The 17,428-nt window shown below is 53.6% G+C and overlaps 3 protein-coding genes across 7 annotated transcripts in view; 1 reads left to right on the forward strand and 2 right to left on the reverse strand.

The window, feature by feature from the left end:
* LAMTOR4 (late endosomal/lysosomal adaptor, MAPK and MTOR activator 4) overlaps positions 1-2,514 on the forward strand; it is a 5,052-nt gene extending 2,538 nt beyond the window's left edge. The window contains exons 3-4 of one of the 4 annotated variants that reach the window (XM_011943889.1): positions 1,699-1,816; positions 2,164-2,512. In XM_011943889.1, the coding sequence (XP_011799279.1) occupies positions 1,699-1,816; positions 2,164-2,261 (216 nt within the window). In that variant the 3' untranslated portion in view covers positions 2,262-2,512. Of the gene's footprint in view, positions 1-1,698 lie in introns of all 4 variants that reach the window. The other 3 variants (XM_011943891.1, XM_011943890.1, XM_011943888.1) reach the window with 3 other exon arrangements.
* A 206-nt stretch (positions 2,515-2,720) lies between these two features.
* On the reverse strand, positions 2,721-7,053 carry LOC105513081 (chromosome unknown open reading frame, human C7orf43). Of its 2 annotated transcripts, none has more exons than XM_011943886.1 (11): positions 6,405-7,053; positions 6,159-6,254; positions 5,948-6,077; positions 5,688-5,774; positions 5,421-5,541; positions 5,172-5,319; positions 4,961-5,043; positions 4,717-4,880; positions 4,002-4,156; positions 3,593-3,786; positions 2,721-3,495 (listed from the first exon to the last, which is right to left on the reverse strand). In XM_011943886.1, exons 1-11 carry the CDS (start codon positions 6,813-6,815, stop codon positions 3,342-3,344), a joined length of 1,743 nt encoding a protein of 580 aa, XP_011799276.1. In that variant the 5' UTR covers positions 6,816-7,053; the 3' UTR covers positions 2,721-3,341. The 2 variants fall into 2 exon arrangements, with proteins under 2 accessions (XP_011799276.1, XP_011799277.1); XM_011943887.1 differs by having other exon boundaries at positions 6,905-7,031.
* Positions 7,054-7,874: 821 nt separating this feature from the next.
* GAL3ST4 (galactose-3-O-sulfotransferase 4) overlaps positions 7,875-17,428 on the reverse strand; it is a 10,745-nt gene continuing 1,191 nt past the window's right edge. The window contains exons 2-5 of the mRNA XM_011943898.1: positions 16,387-16,699; positions 15,918-16,221; positions 8,208-9,605; positions 7,875-7,910 (exon numbers count right to left, since the gene is read on the reverse strand). Coding sequence (XP_011799288.1) covers positions 8,574-9,605; positions 15,918-16,221; positions 16,387-16,511 — 1,461 coding nt within the window. The 5' untranslated portion in view covers positions 16,512-16,699 and the 3' untranslated portion in view covers positions 7,875-7,910; positions 8,208-8,573. The remainder of the gene's footprint in view (positions 7,911-8,207; positions 9,606-15,917; positions 16,222-16,386; positions 16,700-17,428) is intronic.

Below are 17,428 nucleotides of genomic sequence, written 5' to 3' on the forward strand. Positions count from 1 at the left end.
CCTGTTTTTTTTTCTTTTTAAGCACAGAGTCTTGCTGTCACTCAGGCTGAAGTGCAGTAGTGTGATCACATCTCATTGCAGCCTTGAACTCCTGGGCCCAAGCGATCCTCCCACCTCAGCATCCCAAGTAACTAGAACTATAGACAAGCACCACCACGCCCAGCCATTAAAAAAAAATTTTTTTTATAGAGACAGGGGTCTTGCTATGTTGCCCAGGTTGGTCTCGAAATCCTGGCCTCCAGCAATCCTCCTGCCTTGGCCTCCCAAAGTGCTGGGATTATAGGTATGAGCTACTGTGCTTGGCTGGGAGAAGATATTTTAAAGGAGGAATCAGTATACCTTGCTAATGACTAGAAATAGGTAATAAAGGAAATACTTCTCTAGCTAGAACTCTAAAGCCCGGAAGAGTGATGATGCCTTAAGAAGCATGTCCCTGTGTGGTGGCTCACACCTATAATATCAGCACTTTGGGAGGCTGAGGTGGATGGATCACTTGAGGTCAGGAGTTTGAGACCAGCCTAGCCAACATGGTGAAACCCCATCTTTACTGAAAATACAAAAAATTAGCCTGGCTTGGAGGCACATGCATGTAATCCCAGCTACTTGGGAGGTTGATGCAGGAGAATTGCTTGAACCCAGGAGGCAGAGGTTGCAGCGAGCCAAGAGTGCACCACTGCACTCCAGCCTGGGCGATAGAGTGAGACTCTGTCTCAAAACACAAACAAACAAACAAGAAATCAAAAAAGGAAGTGGATTAGAAAGGAGGTGGATAAGGATAAGGTGAAATTTGATGGCCCAACTTTAGACATTGATGTAAAATAGCAGTTAATATATATTGCTAGCTCAGCAAAAGGAACTAAATCTAGTGGAGGCCCATATCAAGGAAGAGGGAAGAGGAAGTTGAGACAGTCACCAGAAAAGAGGAACCCTAAGCCACTGTCCCATCACTTACTCTAGGGGTCAACAGAGGGAGGGATTCAAGGATAAAGAGAATGTTTATGTTGGAAATTGTGCAAACAGGGCAGCAAGTATGAAGACTGAGAAAAAGATGGAGCCATTAACAGGTCAGTGGTGGGCAGGCATTCATTTCGGAGAGTGTGGTTTTATCAAATAGGCAGGGACATGGGAGAAATCCAGTTTCACAGGGTTAGAAAAGCATGGTCAATAAAGAGATGGATGGCCAAGCACGGTGGCTCACGTCTGTAATCCCAGCATTTTGGAAGGCTGAGGCGGGCAGATCATTTGAGGTCAAGAGTTTGAGACCAGCTGATTAATATGGTAAAACCCCATCTCTACTAAAAATATAAAAAATTAGCCAGGTGTGGTGGTGCTGGTATATACCTGTAATCTCAGCTACTTGGGAGGCTAAGGCAGGAGAATCACTTGAACCCGAGAGGCCGAGATTGCACCACTGCACTCCAGCGTGGGTGACAGAACGAGATTCCGTCTCAAAAAAAAGATGGATAAGCTGCTGCTCATCTGGGGAAGTCCAGTATTACGGGAAACAGGATGGCATCTGGAGGGTGACAACATCATAGGGGGAGATTTCAGGTTTTTTCCAAAGCTGGGTGACCTGAGGGTACTGGCAAGCCGAGGGGGAGACGGTCTAAGTATGAGAGCCAAGGGGACTGTGCCTGGAATTCATTCCTGAGCCTGTGCCGTAATGCCTGCCCCTCTCCCTCCTCCATCTGCATGCAGTCATCTGGGGACCTGGAGAATGACGAGCAAGCAGCCAGTGCCATCTCTGAGCTGGTCAGCACGGCCTGCGGTTTCCGGCTGCATCACGGCATGAATGTGCCCTTCAAGCGCCTGTCTGGTGAGCCCCTGCCCCTGCCCTTGGTGGTGGTACTGGGAGGAGGGGCTGCTTCCAGAGGCTTCTCTTCTTCCTCCCAGCCTCCCACCATCTCCTCCTGGGGTCTCTGGTCTGGCCACTTTACTCCCTTTGGGACTCCCCTGTATCAGAATTGTGAATGAGAAGGCAAGAGAAAGGAGATGTAGCAGAGGCCACTCATCTTCAAATCTCTGAGCCTGGAACGATAGAATTTCTTTGGCTTTGATCTCAGCCAATGTGTGTGTGGCCCCGCCCCATGGAGTCTGTTGCACCCACTAACTCTGTGCTCCCTTCCCTCTCCTGGGGCGGGGGAAGGTGTGTCTCTCCTCCAGTGGTCTTTGGAGAACACACGCTGCTGGTGACGGTGTCAGGACAGAGGGTGTTTGTGGTGAAGCGGCAGAACCGAGGTCGGGAGCCCATTGATGTCTAAGCCTGCTGGAGGGCGAGGGTCGGAGAAGTGGATTGGGTGCTGGGCCTCTGTGATGAGGCAGGCACAGCCGTCGGTCTTGGCTTGCTGCTAGAACTAGGGCCTTCTGCTCGCCCACCTCCCACCCCTACCTGGATGGGCCGAGGCTTGGGGACTGTGAGCTGTGTTAAGGAGAACAAGGGCAAGGAGACCTCCCTTTGTGCTCCTCCCTCCTTCCCTCCCTAATAAACATGAGCCTGATGTTCTCCAGCCCAGGGACGTGTGTTTAGTGTGGGAATGGTTACACCCCATGTCTGTCTTCCACCTTCTGGGGAGAAAGTCATGCACCTTAGCCCAAGTTGGGTGTGGCAGGGGTGCCTCTGTGTGCTATAAAACTGGGAAACAGAAAAAGCTGGAGGGGAAGGGAGTCACTCTGAGCTCTGGCGACTTCTGCTCTTCCCATCAGTACATAAACTAGTCATCTTTCTCCCTCCTGAACAGGCTTTTAATAGTCTTATTTCAGTTGGAAGCAATAGTTGGAGAATAAGTTACAGGAACAGACCAAAAAAAAAAAAAAAACCCACAACAACTTAAAGTGCTTCAGGCTGCAAACGTAAACATGAGGGGCAGGAGGCCACCTGCCTGGCCCTGTCCCCAACCCCTGAGACAGGAAGGTCACTGTCAGGGGCCCTTAGCCATCACCACCCTCTAATCTCAGCCCTGCAGGAGGGAGGGAGGGAATGTCAGAGGTGGGAAAGAACTCAACGGGAATTCCCAAAGGGAATGAGGAAGATACTTTGTAAACTTAGAACCAGGGTAAAGGGCGGGGGGCAAGGGAGCTCTGGAAACCCTTGCCCTGGCCTAGGGGTGGGGCCAGCCCCCCCACAGGAACTCGGGGAATACTGGTGGCTTAGTCCCAGCCATGCCCGCCCACTTCACAGCTTTTCCCCCCGTCCCTGATCAGCAGACACAGACAGGCAGCTCTGCCAGGCCTCTTCACCCCCGTCTGGGAGGCATCCCAGGGGAGGCACAGCCCGGGAGCAGGGATCCCCTCTGGGGGCATTGGGTCTCTGGAGTGTAAGAGGGAACAGAGCTGGCACGATGCTACTTGACAGGTTCCACCACCAGGACCTTGCACTCGCGCTTGGCAATCTTGTCCAGAGACAACACAGCCTTGTCCGGGGGCAGGTAGAGGGGGCGGCCAACAGGAGAGGCCACGGGGGGCGTGATGGCCCTGCGCTCCATCACACTGCCCGACCTGGGGGAAGGCAGAGGCTGTGGGCGCTGGTCAGACCCAGCACCCTCCCTGCTCCCAGCCTCTCCCCCATCCCATGCCACGCCCCCTGGTTCTGTACCTCATGAGGTGGCTTCGGGAAGGCTGCTGGTGGGAGAAGGACTGGGAGCGGCCCAGGCTAGCCTGATGCCTCTCCACCAAGTCCCGGACAGCAGGGCTGCTGGGGCTGCTCTTGCGGGAGAGAGGCCGGGCCTCGGGTGGAGGGTGGGACACGCTGGCGGTGAACTGCAGCTTCAGTTTCATGTGCTGGCTTAGCTGGGGGGAGACGCAGGTCAGCATGCCAGCTCGGCTTCCAGGGCCCAGGCCTCCTTCCAAATGATCTTCCCCACGTGACAGACTAATGACAAATCTAAATCCCACCTTCCCTCTGCCCAGCTTTTTATTTCATCCCCAAAATCTAAGGGTCCCGCCTCCATCCACCCCAGCATTCTGCATCACTCAGCACTCAGCTCAGACCCTCCCCAGCCCACCTCGAAGAGCCCCGTCCTCAGAGCCTGGAAGGCCACACTGAAGGTGAGAGCGCTGCCCTTCCGGGAAAAGCCGAGGTTGTTGAGGGGCGTGTGGCAGACGATGGAGTCCAGGGCAGCCTGCATGGCCCGGCGCTCCTCCTCACACAGCTGCTTTCCTGGGGGCAGAAACAGGGACCAGCAAACACTACAGCGTTCCTCATTCCCACAGGGCCTTCGCCAGCACAGTCTCATCTGATTCTCAAAGCCACTCTGTGGAGTAAACTGAGCAAACGTTATCTTTTGTGCATGTTGTAGATAACAACGGCTAATACTTACTGTGTGCAAGGCACGTCATGTATATTAACTCAGTATCTGCATGACAACCCCATGAGATATGAGTTGCTCTATTTTAGAGGTGAGGACTCTGAGGCCCAGAGAGGTTAAGTAACTTACTCAAGGTCACACAGCTAGTAAAAGAGAGAAGTAGAGTTCACACCAGCAAGTGCAGCTCCAGTGTCTATGTCCTGAAAGTCACTCTGCCCCACTGCCTCTCTAAACTCTCCATCTAGGACACTGGGGAGATCACCCAGGTACAGGGCGGAAGCCACCTGCCACAAGTCACCTCCTGTGGTGGGGCTGGCACCGAGTTTGGCTGTTATCACTGTTCGGCCTCCCTGACTTTTTCCTTTCTTTTCTCCTCCCTGGGGATCAGATCCCCACCTGGCAGCTGACCTACCAGCCTGTGCATGCTCTGGGGTCCACACGAGCCTCACAGCAAGGAAGTCTTGGAGATTGTTGAGCAAAGTGTAGGTGACAGTGAAACGCTCGTAGGTCCGAACAGGGGACTCACAAGAAGCGGTCATCACGAAACACGGGCGGTCCAGGCGGACACTGGGCAGGCTAGGAGTGGTGAGAGAGGGATGCTGGCTGTGTCAAGCCACAAAGGCGAATGCCACAGTTCCTCCGGGATCCCCACTCACCGGTAGTGGGTATAGATGCTCTGAGTGAAGGGCAGCTTTGGGGTGGACCACTGAACCACAGCAATCAGGGGAACTTCCAGGCCCTGCGGGAGGGACAAAGCGGGTTGGGGCAGGTATTAAGAGTGCCCCTCCCATCTTGAGTCAGCGGCATGGTCTTTCCCTCCCACTGCTTTATCACTTTTCTTTGAACACACCAGCCCCTTATGCTCACCTCCTTGGCCCCTGGAGGGGGCTGCTCACCCCCTCGCAGCTGAAACAGGAAGTTGTGTTCCTCCAGGGCATTCAGTGGGCAGGGGAAGCAGCCAGAGGTCCCGGGTAGGCGGCAGAAGGAGCCCATGGAGACTTCCCCAGACTGGTGACTAGCTCAGAAAAGAGAACAAGGCATGGTCTCCCCATGCCAGAGCTCAGCCCCTGAAGCCATCCCCACCACTTCACAGCCTCGCCCCTCCCAGGACCTCACCAGACATTGTCCACCAGCAGCACAGAGCCATCGGGCATGACAGGTAGATAACTGGCATTGAAGTTGGGGAGGATTCGGATATCCCAGATGGAGATTTCCTCCTGAGAGGAGCTGTTCAGCACTGTGGGAGAGGACCAGCTTGGCTCAGAATAGCTGGACCCCTGAAGCCCCACCTTTACCCAGAAAAAACCGGACCCCACCAGCCTGCCCAGAGGAACTGCATCCAATCAGTTCCCTTGCTGCTCCCGAGCCGGCAGACCTGCTTACCCTTGAGCACGGTCAAGTGTTTTCCAGCCACAGTGAACTGCCGGCATCTCAGAACCGGAGGGGGCAGCAGAGTCAGCAGCGTGCTCACTGCGGGAGGGGTTGGGGGCCAGAAGTGATGGTCTGGGGGCTGACCTCACCTCCAACCCAGAATTCTCACCTTCCTCTTCTCAGAGCCCATTAGCCACTTTCCAGTGTGACCCCTCCCCACTCTCCCCCAATTCCAAGACTCTAGCCCTTCGCCTCTGCGCTGTCCTGCCCACCTTGGGCCTTGAAAGCGCTCTGCTCGCCCCGGAAAGTCTCCCCAGGAGATCGGGTCTGCAGCAATCGCAGGTAGCCTTGATCTCTGACCTCTGGTGCCTCAACCTCCCGCTTCCACACAGTCACTACAATCTGTCAAGAGGAAAGACAGATGGCTGAGCCCGGAAAAGGTGTCTGAATTAGGACAACAGCTCCACTCCTTGCTCATCTTACCTTGGCCTTAGGTGTCCCTGGGGGCAGTCTATCCAGTGAAACGGTGAGTGGGAAGATGACCTCATCTGTGGACACAATCGGTTCCTCCACAGGCAGCTGGGGTTGGGAAAGGGGTGAAGAGGTCAGGAGCAAGTCAGAGGCAGCCTGCAGCCTTTCCCTTTAAGACCAGCAGGTCATCTGCCTCCTGCCTCAGGCCCCCAGCAAACCGCCCCTATGCCCTGTGCCGGGTCCCCCAAAGCTCCTCACCGTGGTCGCTCCCCCTGAGGTAGCAGGGCCCGGGCCGTGGGTGAGAAGGGGGCTGCAGCCTCGGAACAAACCCCCACCCCCAGGATCCCCTCCCCCTGGGGGCTCCGAATCCTGGTCGCCAGCACCGCCGCCACCAGGCATCCCGCCTCCGGCGCTGACCGAGGCCAGGGCGGCCAGGGCGGTTGCCAGTTCTGCCCAGGCTCCTCTGGAGCCCAAGCCCGGGCCGCCCCCGGCGCCGGACCCCGCACCGCCCCGGCAGCGCAACACCAGCAGAAAGCGGACAGTCTCCCCCAAGTACAGATGGTTGCGCCGGGGCAGCGCCCGGTACCGGCCCGGGTCCCCTGCCAGCTCCGCGCGCGGCGGCAGCGGCACGGCCGGGAAGTACATCGAATAGTCGCACTGGGACTCCATGGGGCGGCGAGGACGGCGCGACCGGGAGCCCGGACCGGAGGCCGACCCCCAGCGGGGCCCTCTAGGGTGGGTCCAGAGGGTCCCGACACCTCGGGCTGCTGCGCGCGGCTGGGGCGGCCTGAGAGACCGGCCCGGTCCCGGCACCGGGGCAACAAACCCGGAACCGAGACCCGGCGGCGCCGGAACCGGGGTACTGAGCCGAATGACTGAGAGAAACCGGAAGCGGAAGGGAGGGGGCGTGGCCGCCGTGGCCCCGGAATCTGCGGGTGCCAGGACCGTGAAGGAGGGGGCGGGGTCCCGCTGCTCTGAGGCTGAGAGAATGCAGGCCGGAGCTGCGGCCAGCCTTCTTGGAAAAGAAATGTAAGAACCCCGTCTGCCAGGCGTGTTGGCTCACGCCAGTAATCCCAGCACTGTGGGAGGCTGAGGCGGGAGGATTGCTTGAGGCCAGGAGTTCAAGACCTCCCTGGCCAACTTAAAAAGACCTCCTCTCTGCAAAAAATTTAAAAATTATCCGGGTGCGGTGGCGCGCGCCTGTATTCCCAGCTACTTAGAAGGCCTAGGCAGGAGGATCCTTTGAGCCCAGAAGTTTGAGGCTGAAGTGAGCTATGATTGGGACACTGGACTGCAGCCTGGGTGACAGAGTGAGATCTTGTCTCAAAAAATTAAATAAATAAATAAATAAATAAATAAATAAACCTTCCAACCCCACTTCTTCCAGGAAGATTCTCCATCCCTTCCCTTTCCACCCTCCATAAATCAAGTAGAAGTTTCAAATTATTTATTCATTCAACCAGTATTTCAGAGAGATGAACAGTCTGGTAGCAAATATTTCATAGAGAAATGGACGTATCATTCCAACTCACCACGCCCCAAACTTTCTGTGGCTCACTCTATCTTTTGCCCCCCTGTGGAGCTTTGGTGATGTGGATCTGCCTTGGGGCAAGAAAGGGGAAGGGGAAGCCAGGCGTAGTGGCTCACGCCTGTAATGGCAGAACTTTGGGAGGCAGAGGCGTGTGAATCACCAGAGGTGAGGAGTACAAGACCAGCCTGACCAACATGTTGAAACCCTGTCTCTACTAAAAATATAAAAATTAGGCCGGGTGCGGTGGCTCATGCCTGTAATCCCAGCACTTTCGGAGGCTGAGGCGGACGGATCACAAGGTCAGGAGTTCGAGACCAGCCTGGCCAGCATGGTGAAATCCCCATCTCTACTAAAAATTTAAAAATTAGCTGGGCATGGTGGTGCACGCCTGTAGTCCCAGCTACTTGGGAGGCTGAGGCAGGAGAATCACTTGAACCCGGGAGGCGGAGGTTGCAGTGAGTCAAGATGGCACCATTGCACTCCAGCTGGGCAACAGAGCGAGACTCTGTCTCAAAAAAAAAAAAAATTAGCCAGGTATGGTGGCACACATCTGTAATCCTAGCTACTCTGGGTGCTGAGGCAGGAGAATCGCTTGAACCCGTAAGGCAGAGGTTTCAGTGAGCCGAGATCATGCCACTGCACTCCAGCCTGGGGGACAGAGCGAGACTCCATCTCAAAAAAAAATAAAAATAAAAATAAAAATCGGGGAGAAAGAACAAAATGAGTAGAGGGTGAAGGAGGAAAGCACTGTTGGGAGCCCAGCAAAGAGGGCGCTTGCATCAGGACAAAGACTCATCCCTTCTAGGAGATGCAGAAATGGCATCTTGCTGCCCCCCACTCATCACGTGTGCCCTTCAAACATGGCTGCTCTTCCACCTAAATCTGTAGTCTGATGTCTATGGGGAGAGTGGCCTTGAAGTCTTGAGGGGCAGTGAGACAGTAGGGGGGAACTGCTTGGCATCCAGCTTGTCCTTATACTGGAGCTCAGGGGTAGCCAAGCGCTCACACTCCTCTTGGTCCTGAGGGCTCAATCCACTCCGAAGTATATAGCCCAAAACCTTAGCTGACCCAAACTGGAAGGGGCGGAACCGGCGATCAGTGATGTATTTGGGGTCAGAAGCCTCACCCCCTGCCAGACAATGTTTGGCTAGGGCCTCTCGGCGAGCCCGGAGCTCGGCCACAGCTGTCTGCAGCCGGCGCTGGCCGTATTTCTCTATCCGTGCCCAGAGACTGCGGTTGAAGTGGACGTAGAGAGCCCAGTCCAGGTTGTTCCAGGCTCGGGCCCGTGCAGTCAGCTGCCGGTCCTCTGCAGTCAGTCCACTGTTGCTGACAGTGCTGAGGCCCTGCTTACGTCCAGCCTGGGCATTGTGCATGAAGCCCACCACGTCATCTAGACCCCAGCACAGGGCATCTGCCAGCAGAACCAGTGACTCATCGAAGTACTCAGCCACCATGACCAGGTCAAAGACAGAGTCCAGCCAGGCCAGACCCCACTGGATGAAGGATGAAGACCCCAAATCGAAAGAGGCAGGGCTTGATATCTGGCTGCGATGATCAGCAACAGTGGAAACAGGATGGATGAGGGCATTGGGATTGAGGGTTTGGGCTCGAGGGCCAGCACCAGAAGGCAAGACCTGCAGCTGTCGGGGGTCAGGGTCTCTGGGGGGATGAAGACTCCCTCTCTTGGCCCTCTTCTCTGGGGGAAAGGGCAGGCCAAAGTCAAACCATAGTAAGTTGCGAGCGTAGTGGTCCCCACGGGCCCCAGGCCTGTAGAAGGCTCGAGGATTGGCCAGGAAGGCAGCCAAGGATGGTGACTTGCGGAAGGCTGATGAGGTGGATTTATAATAGGAGAAGGCAGAGCGAGCCAGAGCCGCTGGGTCTCGGACAATAGAAAAAAAGAAGCTGTCAGAAGGCATGACCTGAAGTACCTGTAGAGGAGAGAAGACAGAAGAGAGAGAATTGGGCTGGGGAGAAGGTATGCATAAGTATGCACAAGCCATGTGTCCACTGACCCAGCCTCCTCAAACCTCTTTCTCCCAGCTCTGCTAGGAATCCCCAGCTTTCATCACTTGCTGCGTGGCAAGTTACTTAACATCTCTGAGACTCCATTTGCTTATCTGCAAAATGGGGATAATCATACTTTCCCAAGTGATTATGAAAGATACATGAGATAAAACATACAAAGAAACCTGGAGGATGGAGCCAGGCATGTTTTGTATGCCTGTAGACCCAGCTACTCGGGAGGCTGAGGCAGGAGTATGGCTTGAGCATTGCTATGTTGCCGAGGCCAGCCTGGACAACGTAGCGAGACCCCGCCTCTACAAAAATAAAACTAAAAAAATTAGCAGGGCAATCAATGATAGACTGGATAAAGAAAATGTGGCACGTATACACCATGGAATACTATGCAGCCATAAAAAAGAATGAGATAATGTCCTTTGCAGGTGCATGGATGAAGCTGGAAGCCATCATCATGCTCAGCAAACTAACCTACTCCAGCAAACTAACACAGGAACAGAAAACCAAACACCACGTGTTCTCACTCATAAGTAAGTGGGAGTTTGAACACAGGAACAGAAAACCAAACACCACGTGTTCTCACTCATAAGTAAGTGGGAGTTGAACAGTGAGAACACATGGACACAGGGAGGGGAACAACATAAACTGGGGCCTGTCGGGGTGGGGAGCAAGGGGAAGGAGAGCATTCAGATGAATACCTAATGCATGCAGGGCTTAAAACCTAGATGACTGGTTGATCAGTGCAGCAAACCACCTTGGCACATGTGTACCTATGTAACAAACCTACGTGTTCTGCACATATATCCCAGAACTTAAAGTAAAATAAAAATAGATTAGCAGGGTATCCTGGCACACACCTGTAGTCCCAGCTACTTAAGAGGCTGAGGTAGTAGGATTGCTTGAGTCCAGGAGTTCAATACAAGCCTGAACAACACAGCAAGACTCTGCCTTGAAAGAAAGGGGCCGGGTGCAGTGACTCACACCTGTAATCCCAGCAGTTTGGGAGACTGAGGCAAGTGGATCACAAGGTCAGGAGTTCAAGACCAGCCTGGCCAAGATGGTGAAATCCCCGTCTCTACTAAAACTACAAAAAATTAGCTGGGTGCGGTGGCAGGTGCCTGTAATCCCAGCTACTTGGGAGGCTGAGGTAGGAGAATCACTTGAAGCTGGGTGGCAGAGGTTGCAGTGAGCCGAGATCGCGCCACTGCACTCCAGCCTGGGCAATAAAGTGAGACTCTGTCTCAAAAAAAAGAAAGAAAGAGAGCCAGAGCAAGAGGGGGAAGGAGAGAACGGAAGAGGAGGGGAGGGGAGGGGCGTAAAGGGAGGGGAAGGGGAAGGGAGGGGCTTGTCAGGGGGTCGGGGGCAAAGGAAGAGAGAGAGCATTAGGATGGATGCCTAATGCATGCAGGGCTTAAAATCTAGATGATGGGTTGATAGGTACAGCAAACCACCATGGCACATGTATACCTATGTAACAAACCTGCATATTCTGCACATGTATCCCAGAACTTAAAAATTAGCCAGGCACTAATTTTTAAGGGGAGGGGAGGGGAGGGAAAGGAAAGGAAAAAAAGAAAAAGAAAAAAGAGAAAGAAGGGAGGGAGGGAAACCTGGAGGATAGGAAACTCCTGGAGAACATTAATTTCCTTGGGCATTTCTGTCTGCCTTGGTCAGTAAAACCTCTAGAAACCAACCTTTGTACTCATTTCTCCAGCAAAAACCTGTTGAGTACCTGGGAGGGGGCATCACTGGCAGCAAAGGAGCAACTATAATGCCATCTCAGGCATAGGCAGCAGGTGGGCAGGCCAGGCCCAGAATCACTGAGGGGTAAAGCACTTCAGGGACTCCTGGGCATCCCAGAGGGCAAAAGACACCCTGGGCCGGGGCACTGGGAAGCCACCGCTGCCTGGTAGGATGCGGCCCTGAGGGCTGGGACATGTGATTCCATCATTCTGCAAGGAGGAAGGTGGAAATCAGGCTACACCACACCCTAACGTGGCTCTGCAGGCTGATGCAGGTCAGAACCTAGCTCCTGGTCTCCTTAAAGGGTTTCTGCCTCCAAAAATGACTTCCATCATTGAATCTGACTTCTGTCATGGTGTCCCTCAATCGGCTCTGCAAATATGGCACACCTGAATAGCAGCCTGTGAACGCTCTTTTTTTTTTTTTTTTTTTTTTTTTGCGGGGGGGGAGACAGGAAATGAGTATTTTTCAAATAAAACTTTTCAGTGTTTATTTTCTTCTTCTTCTTCTTCTTCTTCTTATTATTATTATTTTGAGATGGAGTCTCGCTCTGTCGCCCAAGCTGGAGTGCAGTGGCGCGATCTCGGCTCACTGCAAGCTCCACCTCCAAGGTTCACGCCATTCTCCTGCCTCAGCCTCCTGAGTAGCTGGGACTACAGGTGCCTGCCACCACGCCCGGCTAATTTTTTGTATTTTGTTTAGTAGAGACGGGGTTTCACTGTGTTAGCCAGGATGGTCTTGATCTCCTGTCGTCGTGATCCACCCACCTCGGCCTCCCAAAGTTCTGGGATTACAAGCGTGAGCCACCACACCCGGCCTCTTATTATTATTTTTTAAGAGACAGTGTTTTCTTGCTCTGTCACCTAGGCAGCATATCATAGCTCACTGCAGCCTTGAAAACTCCTGGGCTCAAGGGATTCCCCAAACTCAGCCTCCTGAGTAGCTGGAACTACAGGCACACACCAACATACCCTGTTAATTCTTAATTTTTTTGTAGGGATGGGGTCTTGCTATGTTGCCCAGATTGGCCTGGAACTCATGGGCTCAAGTAATCCTCCCACCTTAGCATGCAAAAGCACTCGGATCACAGGCATGCGCCACCATGCCTGGCCCTGCAGGTCTCTTTGAAGGCAGAGGGGAAAGTGAAGAAAACAGTCTTTGGCATTTGCCTGGAATAAAATCTCACTCTGCCATTTACTAATTCTGTGACTTTGGGAGGGTTATCGAAGGTTCCAGAGCCATCATTCCTCCATCTAGAAATCTGAGTAACTGGGTAACACTTACCTGGAAGAATGTGCAAGTGTCTGGAACATGGTAGATACTCAGTGAATGCTGGTGTCAATGAAGGCCATCATCCTAGCCTCTGGAGAAACCTACTTCAAAAGTCACTGTCATTGCCTCACTCCTGCCAGTGGCCTTTCGCTGCCCATTAGAGCATGCCCATGTCCTCAGCTGGTGTCTCCAGCTCCAGCTTCAACAAGGGTAACTTTGCAGCCCCTGCAGAACTTCCACCCCAGTACAGATGTTCTCCCTCTTATATGCACATACACACATGCACCCCACCATGTCCTTGCTGGTGTTTTGCTCCCTCTGAGAATGCCTCATGCTGTCCTTACCACAAGCCACATCCACTTTTTCCTTTAAAACCCCCCACTCTCAACTGGGCACAGTGGCTCACACCTGGAATCCCAGCACTTTGGGAGGCCGAGGCGGGCAGATCATTTGAGGTCAGGAGTTTGAGACCAGCCTGGTCAACATGGCAAAACCCCGTCCCTACTAAAAGTACAAAAATTAGCCAGGCGTGGTGGCGGGTGCCTGTAGTCCCAGCTACTTGGGAGGCACGAGAATTGCTTGAACCTGGGAGACACAGGTTGCAGTGAGCTGAGGTGGCACTGCTGCACTCCAGCCTGGGGAAAAGAGCAAGACTCTGTCTCAAAATAAATAAATAAATAACATCAAAATTAAATAATAAAGTAAAATAAACCCCCCTCTCCAGAAAGGCTCACCTCTTTGGTGAATACTCTTCTCACCATTCTAGATACATACGCACACACAAGCCTCGGAAGGAGCCTTGACTTTGGAGTGCATGGACCTGGGCTCAACTTCCAGCTCTGTCACTTTCATTTTCAATTTTATTTATTTATTTATCTTTCTTTCCTTTTTGTTTTTTTCTTTTGTGAAACGGAGTCTCACTCTGTTGCCTAGGCTGGAGCGCAGTGGCACGATCTCAGCTCACTGCAACCTCTGCCTCCCAGGTTCAAGCAATTCTCCTGCTTCAGCCTCCCGAGTAGCTGGGATTACGGGCATGCACCACCACACCCGGCTAATTTTTGCATTTTTAATGGAGACGGGGTTCACCATATTGGCCAGGCTGGTCTCGAACTTGTGACCTCAGGTGATCTGTCCACCTTGGTCTACCAAAGTGCTGGGATTACAAGTGTGAGCCACCGTGCCCAGCCTATTTATTTATTTATCTTTCAAGACAGGGTCTTACTCTGCCACCAGGTTGGTGTACAGTGGCATGATCTTGGCTCACTGCAGCCTCGACTCCTTTGGCTCAAGTGGTCCTCCCACTTCAGCCTCCTGAGTAGCTGGGACTTCAGGCATACACCACTGCCCTCAGCTATTTTTTTTTATGTTTATCTTTTTGTAGAGACGGAGTCTGCTATGTTGCCCAGGCTACTTTTGAACTCCTGGACTCAAGTGATTCTCCTGTCTCAGTCTCCCAAAGTGTGAAGATCACAGGCATGAGCCACCATGCCTGGCCTTAATCTTTATGTTTTTAGCAATAGGATCTTGCTTTGTCACCTAGGTTGGTGTGCAGTTGCACAGTCATAGCTCACAGCAGCCTCCAACTCCTGGGCTCAAGCAATCCTCCTGCTTCAGCCTCCTGAGTAGCTGAGACTACAGGCATGCATTACCACACCTGGCTGATGTTTTAATTTTTTTGTACAGGTGGGGTCTCACTATATTGGGCAGGCTGGTCTCAAACTGCTAGGTTCAAGTGATTCTCCGCCTCAGCCTCCTAAAGTGCTGGGATTATAAGCGTGAGCCACTGTGGCTACTGGGTGCCATTTTCTAACTGTGAAAGTCTCTTCACCTCCCTGAGACTCGAACTCCACATATGTGTAATGGAGACACTTAAAATGCCTTCCTGGCAAGGTGATGGGAAGATTAGTATTCAGCATTGGTAAATACTCAGTTTAGTTTCTTCCCTGTATGTTTCAATTACACATTGATTTTCTTCCTAGTGGAGCCCTCAGCTTCCTGTGTGTGTCTGAGTATGTGAATGTGTATGTTCTTCTCTCCCCCATTAGAATAGAAGTTCCTGGAGGTCAGGACTGGGCTTCCACCCAGCTATTCTTAGCTGACCTCAGGTGATCTGCCCACCTTGGTTTCCCAAAGTGCTGGGCTTAGCCCTGGGCTAAACGTACAGCTGATCCTCAAAATGTGGCAGACATGGTGAGGGGGTTGAAGAAGACAAGTCAGAAGGCAGTGGGGGAGCTGGGGCTCTGGTGTGACAGTGGAAGGGAGGCTAAGAAAGGGAAGGGGCGTGTTGTCCTAGGTACTTGCAAGGCTGAGGTGGGAGGATTGTTTGAGACCAGCCTGGGCAACATAGTGAGACCCCATCTCTACAAAAAATAAAAAAAAATTAGCCAGACGTGGTGGCGTGCACCTGTAGTCACAGCTAATTGGGAGGCTGAGGTGAGAGGATCGCTTGAGCCCAGGAGTTTGAAGTCGCAGTGAGCTATAATTGCACCACTGCATTCTAGCCTAGATGACAGAGTGAGACCCTGTCTCTCTCTTTCTCTCTCTCTCTCTCACACACACACACACACAGAGGCTGGGCAAGCTCACTCCTGTAATCCCAGCCCTTTGGGAGGCCAAGGTGAGCAGATGGCTTGAGCCCAGGAGTATTTATTTATTTATTTAAGCCCAGGAATTTGAGATCAGTCTGAGCAACATAGCAAGACCCCATCTCTACAAAAAAATTAAAAAGTAGCCATGTGTAGTGGCACATGCCTTAGCCCTAGCTACTCAGGAGGCTGAGGTGGGAGGATCCCTTGAGCCTGGGAAGTCAAGAGCTATGACTGTGCCCCGGCACTCCAGACTGGGCAACAGAACAAGACCCTGTCTTCCAAGAAATAAAAAAAAAGAAGGGTAAGGGGCACCTGGAGGGAGAGTTGGGGGCTCAGAGTTGGCAGGGCACTGATGCCAGGGAAATACATTGGTGAAAGTGAGAGACTGTAGTAAGCGCCAGAGAGAAAAGGGAGAGAGGAGGACTTGGGCTCCCAGAAACTTCGGGGGAAGGGACACCTGTAGAGAGGATGGCAGGGAGCCCCACTTTTGTGGCCCCCATGTCCAACTTTAGGGTGAGATGATGCCTGGGGAGCCCTCAAGTCTGGGCCCCCTCCCTTGTTGGTATCAGCCTGAGCCCATCTCTTGCTGGTCCCTCCCACCCCTGCGACACTCCTTACCTCTTTCAGGTTGAACCTCATGTGGTGACAGAGGATGTGGAAGGGGAGCTGGGTGCCTCCAGTCTGGGGGCGGTAGCCTTTTACCCTTGAGGCCTGGAAGAGCCTTGGGTAGCCAAACTGGTAGCGGGCAGGGAGGGCGAAGCGCAGCCCGTGCCGGTCCCCGTAGCGGTGAAGCAGGCTCAGCACAGAGCTGCTCCCAGATTTATGCGTCTTCAGGAACACCAGTCGCTGCCGGGGTGCGCAGGACAGAAGGGCTGGTCGTAGAGATGGGGCCGAGGGCTGTCGGAGCTGTGGCCCTGGTAGCCTGGGAAGAAATGTAGGGGGAGTGTCCTGTCCTTCAGCAGCAAATGGGTGGAAGGGACAGAGGCCATGGAGGCTTCTGAGTCCCTAAGAGTCACCAGCCCCAGGCGGGATGGGGAAGAGCAAGTGTGGGGCATCTAGAAGGAGTTGGGGCAAAGTGGGAACTTACCTCCTCTGGAAGGGCCCTCCCAAGAGCTGGAGTGCAAAGCCAATGGTCATGAAGACTCCCAGAGCCACCCCCAGGCTCCGAGGTCCCCAGAGCCGCAGCGTCCTGGCAGGAGACAGAGGGCCCATGTGGCACAGGGAAGGGTGAGATGAGAGAGGGATGGAGCCAGGGCCAGGAACAGGGGCAGAGACAGCTGGAGAAAGCCGTGCAGCCGCGGAAGGCGCCGGTTGCAGATCGGGGGGTCATTCCCCAGGCCTGTTTGCAGTCTTGGTTGAGTCTGCCCCCTGAGTTAGCAGATTTTTGCCTCTGTCAGCGTCTAGGAGGGAAATGAGGGGGGAAGAAGGGAAGTCTAAGGAGAGAGGCAGAGTGAGCCTTCTCTCCTGCTGCAGCTGAGACCTGGTTCAGGGAAGGGGAGTGGCCGGGAATGCGGTCTACACCCAGACTCTCCTAGGTGGCCCCACAACTACTTCCTCTGCTCTATCACTTTCTTATCTCCAATTCCCCCAGCTCCCCACCTATAGTTGTTCCTGAGCCTTGAGGACTTAGAAGGGAAGGAGAGAAAAAGCCCCAGCTCATGAATGAAATAGCCAGCAAGAGAGAGATCAGACCAATCAGCTCATTAAGACAGTCGGGTCAGACCATGGTCGGGACCCTAGCTTCCTCCTGAGCCCCTCTGGTTGTCACAGATGGGGATGAAGAGCCCTATCCCAGGGCCAGGAAGGGAAGCCATACAGTGGGAATGAGGATCCGACAGGACACAGGTGGATGAACCCAGGCAGGAGGAAGGGAGGTTGGACTTCCAGGAGTGGCATTGCAATGGGCAAGAGCCACTGTGTTCTAAATTCCCGCACCTCTTTTTCCTCTGTCTCAGCACGGGGCAGACCCCTATGTGCGACAGGGGCTGGGGGAGTCGTGTAGCTACTTGTGAAGCCCAGATCCCCGGACTTAACCCACCATGCCACTTTCCAACCTTATCAGTGCACCCGGAGGAGACTGAAAGGGTGGGGCGAGAGAGAGAGAGAGAGAGAGAGAGAGAGAGAGAGAG

The sequence above is a fragment of the Colobus angolensis genome, unplaced genomic scaffold, assembly GCF_000951035.1.
Source record: "Colobus angolensis palliatus isolate OR3802 unplaced genomic scaffold, Cang.pa_1.0 Scaffold222, whole genome shotgun sequence".
Lineage (NCBI taxonomy): Eukaryota > Metazoa > Chordata > Mammalia > Primates > Cercopithecidae > Colobus > Colobus angolensis.

Excerpts from the sequence above, each read along its gene's own strand:
- LOC105513081 (XM_011943886.1), bottom strand. The coding sequence starts at position 6,815 with ATGGAGTCCCAGTGCGACTATTCGATGTACTTCCCGGCCGTGCCGCTG. Across the intron at positions 6,255-6,404 it reads CCTCAGGGGGAGCGACCACG|CTGCCTGTGGAGGAACCGAT; the intron begins GTGAGGAGCTTT and ends TCCCAACCCCAG. Across the intron at positions 5,320-5,420 it reads CTGCTGGTGGACAATGTCTG|TCACCAGTCTGGGGAAGTCT; the intron begins GTGAGGTCCTGG and ends TTTCTGAGCTAG.